Raw genomic sequence first — 17137 nt, forward strand, 5'->3', positions numbered from 1 at the left:
CTGCTACCCTGGAAGCCTTTAAGCACAGACTGAATGATTCCTTTGGCAGAGATTTAGTTGATCAAATTCCCATTTAGGGACAAATTAGTCCAGATGACTTTTCAAAGTCACATCCAACTCTTGAGATTCTGTGATACACCATTCAGCACCTCTTATATGCAAGGCCCTGTGCTAGACACAAAGATGAAAAATCAGACAGTCCCTGTCTGCAAGAAGACTGCAGTTTATTAGGGTGATTAGAAAAGCTAAAATAAAGACAGTGTATGAGAGAGGCTAGAGAGGTATAAAGAGATTGGGAGTTGGGGGGTGGAGAAAGTCCTCTCTTCCTGGGGGAGGGAGATAAGGGAAGGCCTCTTGTTGGTGACCCCTGAACTGGGCCTTCCCTTGAAGGGGAGGATTTCCATAAGAAATGACATCAGGAAAGATTTTTTGAGATTTTCTTTTTTTTTTTTTTTTTACCAAATTTCTGCTAATATTTGTATGTTGTGACAGCTTTGGAAACAAAGGTTCTCCACATAGGTATCATCATGTATTGAATTTTATTAGAAAGTTTGTTGTTGTTGTTTTAGGAGTGCCACATGTACTCACATGGCTTTACTTCTCATTAGGTGAACAAGTAGCACAGTGAGTAGAGTACTGGACTCAGGAGAACCTAAATTCAAATCCAGCCTTAAACACTTACTAGCTGTGTGACCCTGATTAAGTCACTTAACATCTGTCTCCCTCCATATCCTTTACTGTAAATTAGGGATTTATTATGAGGATACAATGAGATAATATTTATAAAGCACTTCATAAAATTTAAAGCACTGTTATTATCTCTTAGATGTGTTGTAGAATATATGCAATTCCATATAAAAATAAATAACATAAGATATAGCTATCAAATAGTGAGAATGACTTTATATGTAACTTCTGGAATTAATTCAGTGATTTTTATACCTTACATGAAGGGTAGATACATTTATCATATAGCATTCAATGCCTCTAGTGTGTGGGCACTGTAGAATAGGCAATGGTATGGTAGAAAGAACTTTGGGTCCAATAACAAAGCACCTCCTTTTGAGTCCTCATTCCTGTTACTTACTTCCTATGTGATCTTGGGCAAGTCACTTACACTATCCAATTCAAACATTTATTTAACCACCCTGTGCCTCAGTTTCCCCACCTGTAAAATGAGGATAAGAAGAACACCCACCTCCCAAGGTTGTCCTGAGGATAAAATGAGAATTTACTACACGTGTATAAACCTTCATGCTAGGAACTAGACACAAAAGTAATACGAAAAAACAATAGCCCCTGCCCTCAAGCAGTTTACATTCTAGTGGGCTGAGGGATACAATATGTTCACTGATAAGGATAAAATACAAGATAATTTGAGGAGAGGGAGAATACTTAACAGCTAGGAGCATCAGCAAAGGCTTTCCTTAGGGGCAGCTAGGTGGCGCAGTGGATAGAGCACCAGCCCTAAAGTCAGGAGGACCTGAGTTCAAATGCGTCCTCAGACCAAACACTTAACACTTACTAGCTGTGTGACCCTGGGCAAGTCACTTAACCCCAATTGCCAAAAAAAAAAAAAAAAAGGCTTTCCTTAAGAGGTAGTCCATGAATCAGGTCTTCAGAAAGTTCAAGTTTATAAGGCAGAAGTGATAAGGGAATATATAGATTCACACAGCACAGCTATCAGAGATGGGAGATGAAATACTAAATTTGGGCAACAGTTTCTCTGTGGCCTTCAGTTTCTCCCTAAAATAAGAGGAGTTGACCAGATGATGCTTTAAATCCTTTGATCCTAAGACCCATGTATATTTGTAAATGAAAGAAAAATACTCTCATGTGCTCCTGAAGCATAGTTTTTTAATCAGCAAATTTAATCTCTTTTTTTCTTTTCTTCAGAGAAGTAGATCAGGACTCAGATGGACATGTCAGCTTTAAAGACTTCGAATATGCAATGAACTATGGTAAAAAGGAAGCATAAATATCAGAATCCTACTTATGCCAAATTCCAGAAGGCAAAAGATTTAATTCAGGATCAACACAACATCCAGTGTTTTGAGAAACTGCTTTCAAGACTATTGTAAAATTTATCCTGTTCTTTATAGATTTATAAATATATAGTTCAGTATGTTTTCATTTTGAATCATTCCAGTTTACAAATAATATCACTTTAATTATGCACTCCCTGTGGTTAGACTCTTTCTTGATTCTGGTTTTTAATGTGACTTTTAGCTTTTATAATGGTCTTGTCTCTTTGCTAATAATACATTAGAGGAAGTCGGAATATGATATGATAAAAATTTAAGTGTCTCAGAATTCTAGTGGATAATCACATGTAGATTATTACTGATAAAAGGATAGTCTATTACCTGGCCAATAGCCTTAAAGGAGAATGTATTAAAAAGTGAAATGTCCAAAGTGTAATTCCATTTGGAAAGGCTGATTAGAAACATTAATGTAAAGAGGATTTGAAGGGAGAGGTTGTTGAAGGGCAAATCAGTTAAATTGAAAGAAAGAAGTTACTTTTAAGCCTTTATGATAAAAACTGAGCATAGTTTCTCTTCTCATCAATTTAATGGATAAGGAATGGATAAGGAATAGTGGAAACACCATGGAAGTCCTGGAGTTTCCTTTCCTAGGTGTCCATTGTGAATATATGTAAAAGATATGTACACTTCTGTATGATCACTTAATTGTGTATACCAGAATACCTACCTAGCTACAGGTTTAGAGTCATTAATTCATTCAACAACTACTTCCTGAGCTTTGGAATTATGGAATGTGCAAAGCACTCACCTGTTGCTTCATTGAGATACTAAGAGAATTAAGACATTATTCTCGACTCTATGGAGCTTTCTCAATCAATCAATCAATCAATCAATAAACATTTATTAAACCCCTACTATCAACCAGGTACCATGCTAAGCCCCAGGGATACAAAAGACAGTCCCGGCTTTTAAGGAGCTCACTACCTTTGTTTAAATTTCACTGTTGAATCTGAAATTGACTTGCTGATGATAAGAAAGTTTCCTGAGATGCCACTGGTCACTTCCAACCACAGCTATCTTATCCACCAGCCTACTATCACTAGAAATTGCCTTCTGAAATAGAGTAAACCTGTGAACACCACAGCACAATATTTGAGCTTTATTTTAGATCTTTTACCATGCTATGAACAAAAGTTTATAGCATTAATCCAATATTTATTCGTGGGGTATGGATCTGTAACAGATTCTCATTGATCTCCATAGCTTTTAATATCACTATCAAACCACTTATTCCTGTCCAGGATGCACTCAGGACTTTCTCTACACTACCCTAGAAACCTCTTCACCCTAGAAACTCACTCGAGCTTGGAATTCACAAATTGGAAGTATCCCTACCCCTGTAGCCTTTTCCCTTGATTGGATGGTTCATCCGAGAATTTCCTTCTAAGGAGGTCACTCAGGTCTGCCGTGTCTCATTTCTCTGTAGGCTACACTTGGGCCTTTTTCTAACATATGTCTCTGACAAACAGACAACACATTTTATAGTAACCACTTAACGCTCTGATTTTTTGCTCTGTGCTTCAGAACATCAGAAATAAACACGCTCCCACCTCTAACATTGATGTTATATTGCCTTAAATATGTGTATATGTTTTAGATATAGCTATGTCTATATCTCCAATAAGGAAAACTCTTAGCTTTGTATGTTTTAAAATGAAGCACTCTGTATCTCCTCTGGATTTCATAAGAACCTCTTTATTGCAGATATCAAAAGCCTTTTTTTTGCTCATTGATCTCTCTAGCTTGCCTGTAAGTGACTATCAACTGAATAATATGGTGATGGGTTTTTCAATATCTGTGTGTGGTTTCTCAGCGACAGATTGCAATAGCATTGCAAGTTCCATGGTGTATCTTTTCCTTCAGAAAAATGAAGGCATAGAATCTCAGAAGTAGAAAAGACCTCTGATCAGGTCACCTACTCCAACCCATTCCTGAACCATAATCCTTCCTACAATATCCCTAACAAGAGGCCATCCAGTATCCACTTAAATTTCTCCAACAGAAGGAAATTCACTTTCTACTGAGGCAGCATATTATATACTTTTTGACAGTTTTAATTGTTGGGAAGTTTTTTCCCTTATATAGAGAAGAAATCTTTCTTCAAGTCAAGTAAATTTAAGAGCTTACTGTGTGCCAGGCACTGGAGTACAAAGAAAAAGGCCAAGTCAACACCTGCTCTCAAGGAATTCACAATCTAATGGAGAGACAACATGCAAACAACTATGTACAAACAGGCTATATTGTACACAGGATAAACTGGAGATAATCTCAGAGATAGGGCAGCTAGGTGATACAGTGGATAGAATGCTAGACCTGGAGTCAGGAAGACTCATCTTCCTGATTTCAGATCTGGCTTTGGACACCGACTAGCTGTGTGACTCTGGGCCAGCCCTGTTTGCCTCAGTTTCCTCATCAGTAAAAATGAACTAGAGAAGAAAATGGCAAACTGCTCCAGAATCTTTACCTAGAAAACCCCAAATGGGGTCATGAAGCATCAGAAATGAATGAAAACAACTGAACAATAACAGAGGCATTAAGGAGGATTGAGAAAGGTTTCTTGTAGAAGGTGGAATTTTAGCTGAGAGTTGAAGGAAGCCAGAAAGGAGAGATAAGGAAGGAGAGGATTCTAGATATGATAGACAGCCAGTGAAAATGCACTAGATTTGAGAAATGGAAGGGCTTGTAAAAAGAACAGCAAGGAGGACAGTGTCACTGGATTACAGTATATGTGGAAAGTAGTACAATATATGAAGACTGAAAAGGATGGGGCAGCTAGGAGGGCACAATGGATAGAGTGACTCTTATTATTGTTTTTTGGCCTTTTTCTTTGTATTCCAGTGCCTGGCACATAGTGGCATTAGAGTCAGGAGGAACTGAGTTCAAATCTGCCTCCAGACATGTACTAGTTGTGTGACCCTGGGCACGTCACTTAACCCCGATTTCCTGTCAAAAAAAAAAACTGGAAAGGTGAAAAGGAACCAGGTAAAGAAGAGCTCTAAAAGCCAAACAGAAAATTTTATATTTGGTCCTGGAGGAAATAGGGAATACCCCATTGGAGTTTATTGAATAGGTGGGTGATAGTGAGACCTGCACTTTAAGAAGATCATTTTGAGAGCTGAATGGAGGATAGAATGGAGTGGGGACAGACTTGAGGCAGAAACACCAGCTAGATAACTACTGCAATAATCCAGGTTTGAGGGCATGCATCGGGTTGGTGCCAGTCCTCAGAAGGGAGAAAAGGGTGCCTACCAGAGGTGTTAAAAAGGTAGAATTGGCGGGACTTGTAACTGATTCGCTATGGGGCATGAGAAGAGTTGAGGATGATACCTAGGTTGTAAGCATGGGTGACTGGGAGGATGGTAACAGTAACCAGGAAGTTAGTAAGAGGGATCCATTTTTGGGGGGGAAAGATAATGAGTTCATTTTTTGCCAGTTCTGTCCTGTGGGACCAAGCAAAAGTCAAATCTCTCTTCTATGTGATAGCCTTCAAACAGAATCACACATTTTGACCTAGAAAGAACCTTCAGGGCAGGGGTGTAGTGGAGTCAGCTCTAGACCTTGTGGTTCATTTTTCAGTTTGAACATTTACACCTCAGAAATCAGCAAAGGCTACAAATCAGGGCTTTATTTATTGTTTCGTTAAGTAGCATGAAAGGGATTGGAATAGAAGGTGGGATATGAGCTGAGTTGAAGGAAGCCAGGAAGTTGAGATGAGGAAGCAAAGGATTCTACACATGATAGACAAGCCTACACTGTTTAGACTTTAGAAGTGATGGAGCAAATGTTAATAATGCAATTTAAACTTAAAAGTGTGTCACAAAGATATATATTGTTTGAGAACCATTTAAACACTTATCAGTATACCCTTGCTTACAGACCATCTAAGCATCTAAGTCCAACTCCCTCATTTTAAAGGAAGTTCAGTGACTTGTCCAAAGTCACACAGAAAGTAGATAATAGAGCCAGGACCTGAGCTCAGATCTTGACTCCAAATCAAGCACTTTCTCTACTGTATCAAATAGTTGAAGTTAATTAACATTCTCTCAAATACTTTCTTCTTCAGATTAAACCTCACTAATTCCCTTAGTCCTTACACAACATCATTCCAGCTCCCCTTGGAGTTGTCTTCTTGGTTGTCTTCTCAATGCACTCCAACTTATGGTATCTTTTCTAAAATGAATGAAGTCCTCTGGATGTGGTATAATTAGGGCAAAGAACACTTGAATAAGTAGGGATTATGGGAAACCCTTCCCCCTTGCCTTGCTGCCAGTGTTCCCTTTCCTTTTTCATTTCCTGGCTAAGCATGTAGCCCCACGTCACCCAACATCCTCACCCAAGCAGGACAGAACTCAAGATCCTCATTCCCCTCTGAACCTTGGTTCCACACTCCCCTCCCACTAACAATAGCCTGGGCACCTCCAGCCCTTCCCCCCTTGCTAATCTAACAAGAACACTCACAGCACCCAGATGAGCAGGGAGTCATTAACTACAATCCTTCTGATAAGATAGAGGACCACCAGGTTAGACCATCTGTCTTCCACCAGACCCTTAGGTCCACTACACTGACCTGTCACTGTGTCCTCCACAGGCTTAGGCATTGCTATCTGACCTGCTAATTAAAGTTCTTAAAGAAGGACTCTTGAACCTTTCAGTCCGTCCTCAATCTGTACACCCTTAGAACCATGAGACCCTTCAATCTTCTCTGTAGCTCAAACTTCTTAAATATGTCATCTCTCCCCAGATTAGAATATGAACTCCTTAAGAGAAAAATCTATTTTACTTTACTTTTTTGGAAACCGTGCCCTTAGCACAGTGCTTAGCATATAGTAAACACTTAACAAGTGCTTTTTTGTCCACTTTTTCATTCATTCTCGGCACTGTGCTTCTCATGTGGAAGCCTAACTTTACTTTAGCTTTTTGGCTGCCAAGTCACATTTTTGATCCGTAGTCAGCTTTTAGCCTGCTAAGACCCTCGGGTCTTTTTCTAGTAGACTTTTCATTAGCACACTGTCAATTGAATAAAAGAGCGTTGGTTTGGTCAGTGTATCTGTGTTATTTCATAGCTACCAAATACATTGTAAAACATTAAAAGCTCAATATCCAAGTGTCTACCTCTTCCTAAATTTATACAGTTGATCTTCAGGGTGCAAGTGTAGTGGCGAAAGAAGGGATTTGGAGTCAGTGTGTCGTTGTTATTGCTATTCCGTTGTTTCAGTAATGTCTGAGTCTTCATGACCCCATGGACCTCTGTCCATGGAGTTTTCTTGGCAAAGATGCTGGAATGGTTCGCCATTTCCTTCTCCAGTGGCAAACAGAGGTTAAGCGATTTGCCCAAGGTCACACAGCTAAGAAATTTCTGAGGATTTGAACTCAGGTCTTCCTGACTCTAAGCCCAGCACTCCACCCACTGCGCCACCTAACTACCCCAGTATAGAGCAAATGCACCTTGTTTCAAATTCCAGCCTTGCCTGTTGACCTAAAATTAAGGAATTGGACCAGTCACCTTACAGCTCTAGGGAAGGACCTATAATCTTATGGCTTTATATTTTTCCCATTATAAATTTTATTTTATTAACTCTAGACTACCATTCCAGCCAGCCAAGTTTTTGGTGGATCATGACAGAAGTTTTCCAATCCTAGTTCCATATCATCTGTCCCATCCCCCAGTAAAATGTAAGCTTCCCAAGGGCAGAGACTATGTTATTTTTGACTTGGGTCCACGTTACAAAGCACAGTGCCTTAAATATAGTAAGTATTTAATAAATGTTTGTTGAATTGAATAAGATCTGCACATCTGATAAACATTCTATCAATGTCTTCATGCAAGTAATTGATTTTGCTTTTGTTTTGTTTTGCTTTTGGTCTAGGCAACAGGGTTAAGTGACTTGCCCAGGGTCACACAGCTAGTAAGTGTTATGTGTCTGAGGCCGGATTTGAACTCAGGTCCTCTTGAATCCAGGGCTGTTACTCTATCCACTGTGCCACCTAGCTGCCCCTATGCAAGTAATTGATGAAAATGTTGAACAGACCCAGGTCTGGGACAGTGCACTGTGCAACTGCACTATCGATTGTCCTCCAGGATGACATCACTCCATTAATTTCCATTTTTTTGGTCTAGTCATTCAACCAGCTGAAGCTGGTTTTATACCACACTAATTTATTATGCTGTGGCTATTTATACTCTTTCCATCTTTTCCATAAAGATTTCTTGAGAGACTTTGGAATGTACCTTACTGAAGTCTATGCATTCCATATCTATGGCATTTCCCTGATCTCCTAATCACCCCATAAAAATGGAAATGAAATTAGTAGAGCATTACTGGTTCCTGATGAAGTCATATTGGTTCATAAGAATCACTTTCTGCAAATGTTCATAACCCTGTTTCTTTACAAAGGTGTTCTTGAATTTTTCCAGGAATCAACATTGAGCCCATAGTTTCCAGAATCCACCTTCACTTTTATTAGAAAAAAAAAGGATAATACTTGTCCATTTCATGTCCTTTAGCACTGTCCTCCGTGATTTTACAGAGGAAAACATTAGTAGCTCAGCTATCACATTTAAAAGTTCCCTAGAATATAGCTTATCTAAGCCTACCTTGAACTTATTGGGTGCCACTCAATACTCTATGTTATTATTCAGTCATTTTTCAGTCATGTCCCACTCTTCATGACCCCATTTGGGGTTTTCTTGGCAGATACCAGAGTAGTTTGCCATTTCCTTCTCCAGCTTATTCTACAGATGAGGAAACTGAGGCAAACAGGGTTAAGTGACTTGCCCAGGGTCACACAGCTAGTAAGTGTCTGAAGCCAGATTTGAACTCAGAAAGATGAGTCTTCCTGACTCCCAGTCCAGCATTCTGCCACCCACCTACCCTTAGATACTCTCTTACCATGTTTGAAATTTGCATTTCAAATCCCTATTAACACTTTTAGGAGGTTTTCTCCTTCCTAATCTAAAGGTAATTCACTTTAGGAGAGAAATCAGAAGCAAAATAGGCGTTGAGTTCCGCTTTCTCTCCCATCTACCTTACACAGAGGTGATTTCCCTTTGAGTTTCCTCTTATACCCTGATAGCTTTAAAAAGCCCTTTTTGTTGATCTTAGTTCTCATCATTAGCCTCAGCTAAACTATCATTCCTTGATACTTTTGGGTTCATCTTCAGTTTTCTGCCCTTGCTTCCATGTTCTGTGTATGTCTCTTTAATTTCTAAATTGGCTGATATATTTCCCTGTACATTCATGCAAATCTCTTTACCACTGTTATGTCTTTACGAGAATAATTTGTGCTTGTCATCAGAATTTCATTCTTGAATTTAACTTTACCTGGAAAATCTTCCCAGTTAGCCTTTCTCTGAACCCCTTGAAATCCAGTCCCAAATTCCAAGTTTCATGGCAAACCATGCTGGGCATTACTCTCTTATCAATAATTAAATGTGGTCACTTCCTCCGAAGGTTCCCAGCATTTTTGCTTTGGACATTTATTGCTCTGTATTAGTCAGAATCATATCCAAAATAACTTCTTTCATCCACATTCCAAAGAATGACATTATCAGAAATGAGAGTCAACAATACCTCAGCTGCATACATAAGAATATTTCCTTGATGCCAATTACTTTGATTTCAACCTTTCTAATTAGTTTGCCTGAAGGCTTTATCATTGAAAAATGAAACACTTTGCCATTTTATGTTGAAATCAGTGATTAATATGGGAATAGAGGTAGGATATAGAGAGAGGCAAGATATAGAAAGAGGCATGAATAGAGGGCTAACCTTGGAGTAGGAAGGACCTGGGTTCAAGTCCAACCTAGGACACACATGGGGCGGGTTTACATGCCTGCTCCCAGACAACTCTAGAAGACTGTAAGTTACAGATAAATAGCTAATCTGGATTGATGAAGAATGTCTACACACCAAGAGTCAGTTATACAGATGAAATTACAACCCCCCCAAACACACACACATACCACCACCCTCATCTTTAAAAATGTATATATTTGTCACTTAGGGCATTATACAGAGAATTTTAATTGAAAAGGTCCTATCCCCTGCATTACCACTCAAGACAGGTCCTTCTCCCTTGAATAAAAAAGTTAAATCCATAAAAACACTAACTTTTTTAAAAACAGGCATTTTACTTCATTTCTGACTTAAAATAACCATACTTTTGTGTACTTTATAAGTTTAATGGTAAATATACAATTCAACAAGCATTTATTAAGTACTTCCTGTAGCTAGGCACTGGATCAGATAGAGTTTCTATAAGATGCCAGTCCTGCCCTCCTATAGCTTATGGCCTAGTAAAAGGATAAGACATACATAGATATAAGTCTCTCACCATGTAAACCCCTCCTCTCTCCATAACTACAGGGACAGTGGAGAAGAAGGAGAGGCCAAGTTTGGCTGATAATTAGAGGAATCTGAGCAGAAATGATAGGGCGCAGTAGCAAGGCAGAGGTGATATGTAGACTGAGTCAAGGAATGAGAGATACCAGGGCAGAATATCTCAGAATTGGCCAGCTGTTGAGTTCACCTCCTTGAAATGAATTCAATGAGCGAGTCACCAGAAGAAGCATGTTAGGGGGCAGCTGCAGCTAGGTGGCGCAGTGGATAGAGCACCAGCCCTGAAGTCAAGAGGACCTGAGTTCAAATTCTGCCTCAGACCAAACACTTGACACTTACTAGCTGTGTGACCCCGGGCAAGTCACTTAACCCCAATTGCCTAAAAAAGAAAAAAAAATGTAAAAAAAAAAAAAGAAGAAGAAGCATGTTAGAGGACCCCATTAGCAACAGGATAGCAAAGAAAAAAGCACCATCCCCAGGAGCTTCAGTCTGTACTTACTTCTGCATCCCATGCCTCATTCCTTGATAAGAAGAAACTGAGTTGTCTTGGGGCCAGAGTTCTAACTGTCTTCACCTAACTGGCCCTTCTGGATAACATGAGAACATCAACTGAGACTATGTTTTATTATCCCTACCCCTTTGTCTACTTAGAGGAGAAGTAGCTGTGGATGACTCAACAAACCAAACAGTCTCTTTCCTAGAATTCCTGGATTTTGAACAGTCTATGTACTAATTAGGGTTGGAGTTGTGAAACAGGTCGTGGCCTTGCAGCTATACGGCGTGTGTTTTATTGTTGTTTGTCCTTTGTTTTTGAAGAGGACTGATGGCATCACAAGGTGACATCTTGACTTGTGTGTGAATTGTATTTAAGTGAAGCAGAGTTGTGCAAAGTCATCAGCCTTACTCTCTTCCAGAGTCATTAAAGTCTAGTGGCAGGACAAAAGTCAAGGTGACTGGCAATGGCCCGGGATGCAGTGGATGGCTTTGGCATCTTCAATGTCTGACCAAGCTCTAAGCACTTCATAATGGTTGCTTCAGCCGCCTTTGTGGCCATTGGAACAAATTGTTCTCATCTGCCCATTCCACCAGGGGAAGTCTTCATATGACTAGGGTAAACATCTCCCTAACTCACTGATAGGTTTGAGGCCTATTGGTTACCCTAAACCTGGTTTAGCCTGTCTACTGAGGAGGTTTACCAGGGTGTGGCCATTGAGCAAGCTGCATCTTCTTAGAGCCACAGGTAAGAGGTGAGTGAAGGAGGTAGACACCAAAGGTGGGTGAGCATCTCTGGAAAGGGCTCAGTAAGCCCTCATACCAGAGATACTAGTCCTCCCTGAACATGAGGAAGTGGATACAGTGGATAGAGAGCAGCCCTCTAGGCCAGGAAGACCTGCCATCAGTTTACACCTCTGCCATGGACTAGTTATGTGACCCTGAGTAATTCACTTAATCTCTCAATGCTCTGAGCAATTACCCAAGTCAATGAGTTCCATCTGAGAGTTCTTTATCTTATTGAAATCACAGGTCCTGTTCCTATCCCTAGGTATTATTTATTGCTTTTGCTTTTCCTAAGCCAAGAGTAGAACACTGTATACCGCTGAGTGTGTTCTGTTGTAATTTCATTATGTCAAGGTCATGTGACTAGGGTGCAATGAAACATAGCAAATGCAAGGATGTGGAGCTGATTGTGTCTACTAACTGCACCATCTAAACTGATGGGACAGTGTGGCCGTTCCAAGAGAGAAGGAACTAGATAGAAGGTAGAAGGCTGTTTATTTGCTGAGAACTCAGCATTTCTGTAACATTTGTGGTCAGGGATATGCTGGTAAATATTTAACTGAATCTCTGGGGGTGGGGGGGGGGAATGTACACCGACATACTGTAAGTTTAATTTGCATTGTAAATATTTTCTCCAACACTTTCTTAAGTCTATATGTTCAACAAAATAGCAAGCACACCCTGATTTGCAGCAGTGGCTGATCCCCAAAGTGTAAATACGCTAAAAATTTAACAATTGGCTTCACGAGCAGGTTTGGTGGAGGGGGTTGGGGGAGTGGCATGGTAATTTAGAGGACAGGTGAGAGAAAACAACCCGGTGAGATAGCAAGATGATAATTCAGAACATATAGATTGGTGGCACCAGACTTAGATTGACCTACAGTATTGATATGTGTGAATAGTAATGTGATTCCATTGCCTCTGAACCACTTCTGGTTTTAGAAACTTCCCAATGGGACTTCCCATCCTTCTCAGAGAAGCGGTTGGGACCGCCCTCCTGGAAGTATTGGAGGTAGCATCAGGTTTGGCACCATGCCACTCATAATGTGGCAATGTCATTGCAAATCTGAGAGATCTGCAGCTTTGAGACCTTTAGCTTGAGACGCTGAAAATGATTTTATTTTAATTTAAAACTGATTTTCCTGGCTCTTCAGTGTTTCTATCATTATGTTGCTGGGGTTTCACTGTTTAATATATCTAGTTTGATCCACAGCTTATTATACCAAGCAATCCACAGGATATACAAATGGATTCATGAGGTAGATTTTTCCCATTATGTTAATAAGAAAGTAATAACAAATATCACCTTCACCACACCGTGGTATTGTAGAAATAGGGCTAGATTTGGATTCAAGTCCTAGCTCTGAAACTAATTGCATGACCCTGAACAAGCCATTTCATAATAGCAATTTCCTTACATGGGAGTTCACTATACCAACTGAATCAGAAGTCCCACCAAAATCTAACCAATTCACTCAAGTCCTATTTTGGTTCGTATGTATTTTGTTCATCAATTGGGCTGCCCATTTGGCATCCCTTCCTCTCACCACATGAGCAGCCCACCTCCTTTTCCAGTTGTGCATGGCTTCAGTGATGCCTTTTACAATGTTGTAGTTCAGTCGATTTTCAGTCATCTCTGACTCTTCCTGACCCCACTTGGGGTTTTCTTGGCAAAGACACTGGAGCGGTTTGCCATTTCCTTCTTCAGCTCATTTTACAGATGAGGAAACTGAGGTAAACAGGGTTAAGTGACTCGCCCAGGGTCACACAGCTAGTAAGTGTCTAAAGTCGGATTTGAACTCGTGAAAAGGAGTCTTCCTGACTCCACACCTAGCACTCTGGCCACTGTGCCACCTAGTCACCCATGCTTTTTACACTACTCCCATATGTAAATTGTAATAACTGCAGCTTACTCAGTTCCAGCACATGCCTTTCTATTATCCCTTTAGTCACCTGCAATCCTATTTCTTCTGAAATTAATCAATGACTTAACAGATATTATTACGAACCCATTGTGTGCCAGGTACCATGCTAGATTTGGGAGATACAAAGCCAGAAAGGAAACTTTTCCTGCCCTCAAGGAGCTTGCATTCTACTGGAGGGAATGATATGTACATTACATGAGTAGATGCAAAATATATACAAAGTAATTTGGTGGGGATGGGAAAGATAACCCTAGCAATTGGGGCTGTCAGGAAAGACCTCAAGAGGCATTAGAACTGAGCTTTGAAAGAAGCTAGGTATTCTAAGAGGTAAAGGTCTGGGAAAAGTGCTTTGTAGGTGAGCTTTCCCCCAAGAAATCTGTGAAAATGAACAGAGGTAGAAATGGAATATTATGTGTGAGATCATGGTGTTCCATTCATCACCAGAAGAATAATGTCATTGCAACATGTAGCTTGGTGTCATTGGAAAAAACAGAAAAATTTCCTAAACAATCCAGCTCAATCTCTTCCTATTCAACTCATGTCATTTTAGACTATCCTCGGGACATCTTCCATGAAATTGATGAACATGTCTCTCTATTTTATGTCTCGCCTAATGTTGATCCTCTTTAGATCTTCAAGCAAAATATCTCCATGGTCACCTCTTCCATAGCATCTTATCTGATTTTAATATACACATGGCTGGCACCTGGTCTGAAATTAGTCTTTAAAGCTATATTTTTTTCTCCCAAGTCAAATGCCCTTTCTGAAATCACCAAACTACATATAATGAATGGAATATGACATACTTTAAGTATCTCAGCTAACTGTGGAACTACAAAGATGATATGCTATAGAAAATGATCTGTGAAAGCTTGCCTGTTGTTCCTTTCTCATGATTTCCCCAAAGAAACCCTCATTATGTATTTAGTCCATTCTCCAAGACAAATTCATTATAATGAAAAAGGTATATTGGTCATCGATGACTTGTTGGTCACTTTTTGGGGTAAAAGTTAAATTTTTTATCTTTTTCATTCTTTTGGAATCTTTCCTCCAAGAAATCTTGAAAATCAATCCCTCGATTCCTTTTACTTTTTTAAACTTTTGGCATATATTTCTTCTGTTTTTGGTGAAGACCAGGTGCTTTTCCAGATTTCAACTTTTTACACTTATGGAAACCATTGACTTTGCTGCTAGCAGGAATGCACACCAAAGGCCTCAAAGTAGACAAATGGAACTAGGACAAAGGTTGTCAGCTCCAGTGACTCTACCTGGCCCTTTCAGTCTTGCTCCAAGTTGGTTTGAGTGGCAACCAAGATATTATAAAAGTTGATAAGAATCTCATCACTCTAGCACAAATTCCTTTTCAATTTCTCCATGTGGATTCCCCAGGATGCAAACTAATGACCAGTCTATGACCAACATGGAATTAATTTTCTAACCCCCGAGTCAATGAGACTGAGGGACCAAATCTTGAACCCAGAAAAAGAAAAAGAAGTTGAAATGACATGGATAATTAATCTTAGCATGAGAAATAATGGTAGGTTTGTTTTGTTTTGTTTTGTTTTTTGGTTGCCCAGTTAAGTGTGGTTATGGCTGTGTTGCCAAGAGGGAAGACGTTGCCTAGCACCTTCATTCCAACACATGGCAGCAGATAGCAGCAGTGGACCTGAAGAGTATGAAGACCAGCAGATGGTAGCAGAGAGCAACTCAGTCAATATGCTAAGTAGCCTCAATGTTACCCTGCGGTAATAGAGATGTCCAGCAAAGAGCAGCCCAGCAGAGTTAATAGAGCATCATAGAACTCCAGCTCAGTGAAATCAGGTCACCCAATGGCATCGAATACATGGTTTTGAGTGATTTGATTTTCACCCCGAAACACAACATATCCCAAACCTGGGGATGATACCCAAGGAGGCCCACAAGGCTACATAAATTTTTGTCCAACTTCAATTAAAATGTCAAGGTACATATTAACCCAGTTTGGAGGATTTTGTCAAGTTCTTAATAGAATTTCTCTGTTTCTCTATTCTGTACGATAGATAATGGTGCATAAGTGGCAATTATCTTTATAGCTGTCTATTTGCACTCTTCATGAGTACTATAAGGTGAAATAATCAAGGTTCCCTGAGATTTCACCAACTGCTTTATTTGTTTCTCTAAATAGAACCTGTGAGCCATCCTTCCATTTAGCTGAAAGTTCTTTATAAAAGTTGATAAAAATCTCATCACTCTAGCACAAATTCCTTTTCAATTTTTCCATGTGGATCTGACAGAGATGGAATTAATTTTCTAACCCCCAAGTCAAAGAGACTGAGATATCAAATCTTGAACCCAGAAAAAGAAAAAGCATTTATTAAGCACTTACTATATACAAAGGACTGTGCTAAGTGCTGGGGATGCATACAGAAAAGTAAGGAGCTCACATTCTAATGGCAGAGATAACACATAGGGAAGGTTTCAGCTACAAATCAGATGGAAATATCCCATAGTCCTTCAGGTGCAACAACAAAGAAGATGCTAATACTTCTCTTCTTTATGTATTCTTTCATTTATAGTAGAAAATATCAATATGGATATGGTTCATTTTCCCCAGTAATGCACTAATTAACTTGCTCATTGGACAAGGATCATGCATTAAGAATATCAAAAGTTAAACTGTTTGTAGGTGGTCTAAGAACAATGGGATTCTCAATAACTTCTGCCTCCTTTTTCCTTACTCTCATATTGTGATTGTGAAAACAAAACCATAAAGGGCCATTTTGTTTTTAATCTGTTTCATAGGACACCATAACCAAAAAATTCATTACCTAACAGCCAACTTACCTTCCTTGACTAGGCTGGTCCAACTTGCCTTACCTGGCTAGGTTGAGCTTTAGAAGCAGCCACATTCTGCCTCTGAGCCCACACTTGACAAAAGTTGCCAAAGTTTGCCACTGGCATAGCATTCAAGAAACCAGGGTGATCTCCCTACCACAATGAGGCATCATGGTACAAATTGCCAGGAATTGAAACAATTCATAAAACCAAAAACAGAAATAAAAATAAGCAATCACAATCTAATCCCCAGAGTCCTAACCAGACTCTTTACCCTCAGTATTTATTTTTGTTGTTGAGTCATTTCAGTTGTGTCCAACTCTTTGTGACCCCATTTAGGGCTTTCTTGGCAGAGATACTTAAGTGGTTTGCCATTTCCTTCTCCAGCTCATTTTACAGATGAGGAACTGAGGCAAACAGGGTTAAGTGATTTGCCCAGTGTCACACAACTAGTTAAGTGTCTGAGGCGGGATTTGAATGCATGAGGATGTCTTCAGTATTTAGGATTCAGTATTTAGTACAATTTAAAGAGCTTAAGCTCTTTATATGTAAGTAAATAAATATACAAATTTATATATTTAACAGGAACATGCTTAGATTTATTTATGTATTTTAGCAGGAATATAAATCAAATATATTCTTGCTATCTTTTGGAGGGTCTGAGGAGCTATAGAGCTTTCCATAGTAATTTAATTCTCTATAGTAGTGAGTAGTATCTTTGCATTTCAGGTGAATG

At 39.5% G+C, this 17137-nt stretch overlaps 1 protein-coding gene across 5 annotated transcripts in view; it reads left to right on the forward strand.

The window, feature by feature from the left end:
• The window catches only part of EFCAB11 (EF-hand calcium binding domain 11), a 180613-nt gene that overhangs the window by 145770 nt on the left and 17706 nt on the right, over positions 1-17137 (forward strand). For 3 of the 5 annotated variants that reach the window (XM_027844899.1, XM_027844895.1, XM_027844900.1), the window contains one exon: positions 1897-3831. The exons of 1 other annotated variant lie outside the window; for it this stretch is intronic. In XM_027844899.1, coding sequence (XP_027700700.1) covers positions 1897-1978 — 82 coding nt within the window. In that variant the 3' untranslated portion in view covers positions 1979-3831. Of the gene's footprint in view, positions 1-1896; positions 3832-15164; positions 15546-17137 lie in introns of those variants that run through there. One more of the 5 variants, XM_027844897.1, reaches the window with a different exon arrangement.

This window comes from Vombatus ursinus, unplaced genomic scaffold (genome assembly GCF_900497805.2).
Source record: "Vombatus ursinus unplaced genomic scaffold, bare-nosed wombat genome assembly UNPS02014945.1, whole genome shotgun sequence".
Lineage (NCBI taxonomy): Eukaryota > Metazoa > Chordata > Mammalia > Diprotodontia > Vombatidae > Vombatus > Vombatus ursinus.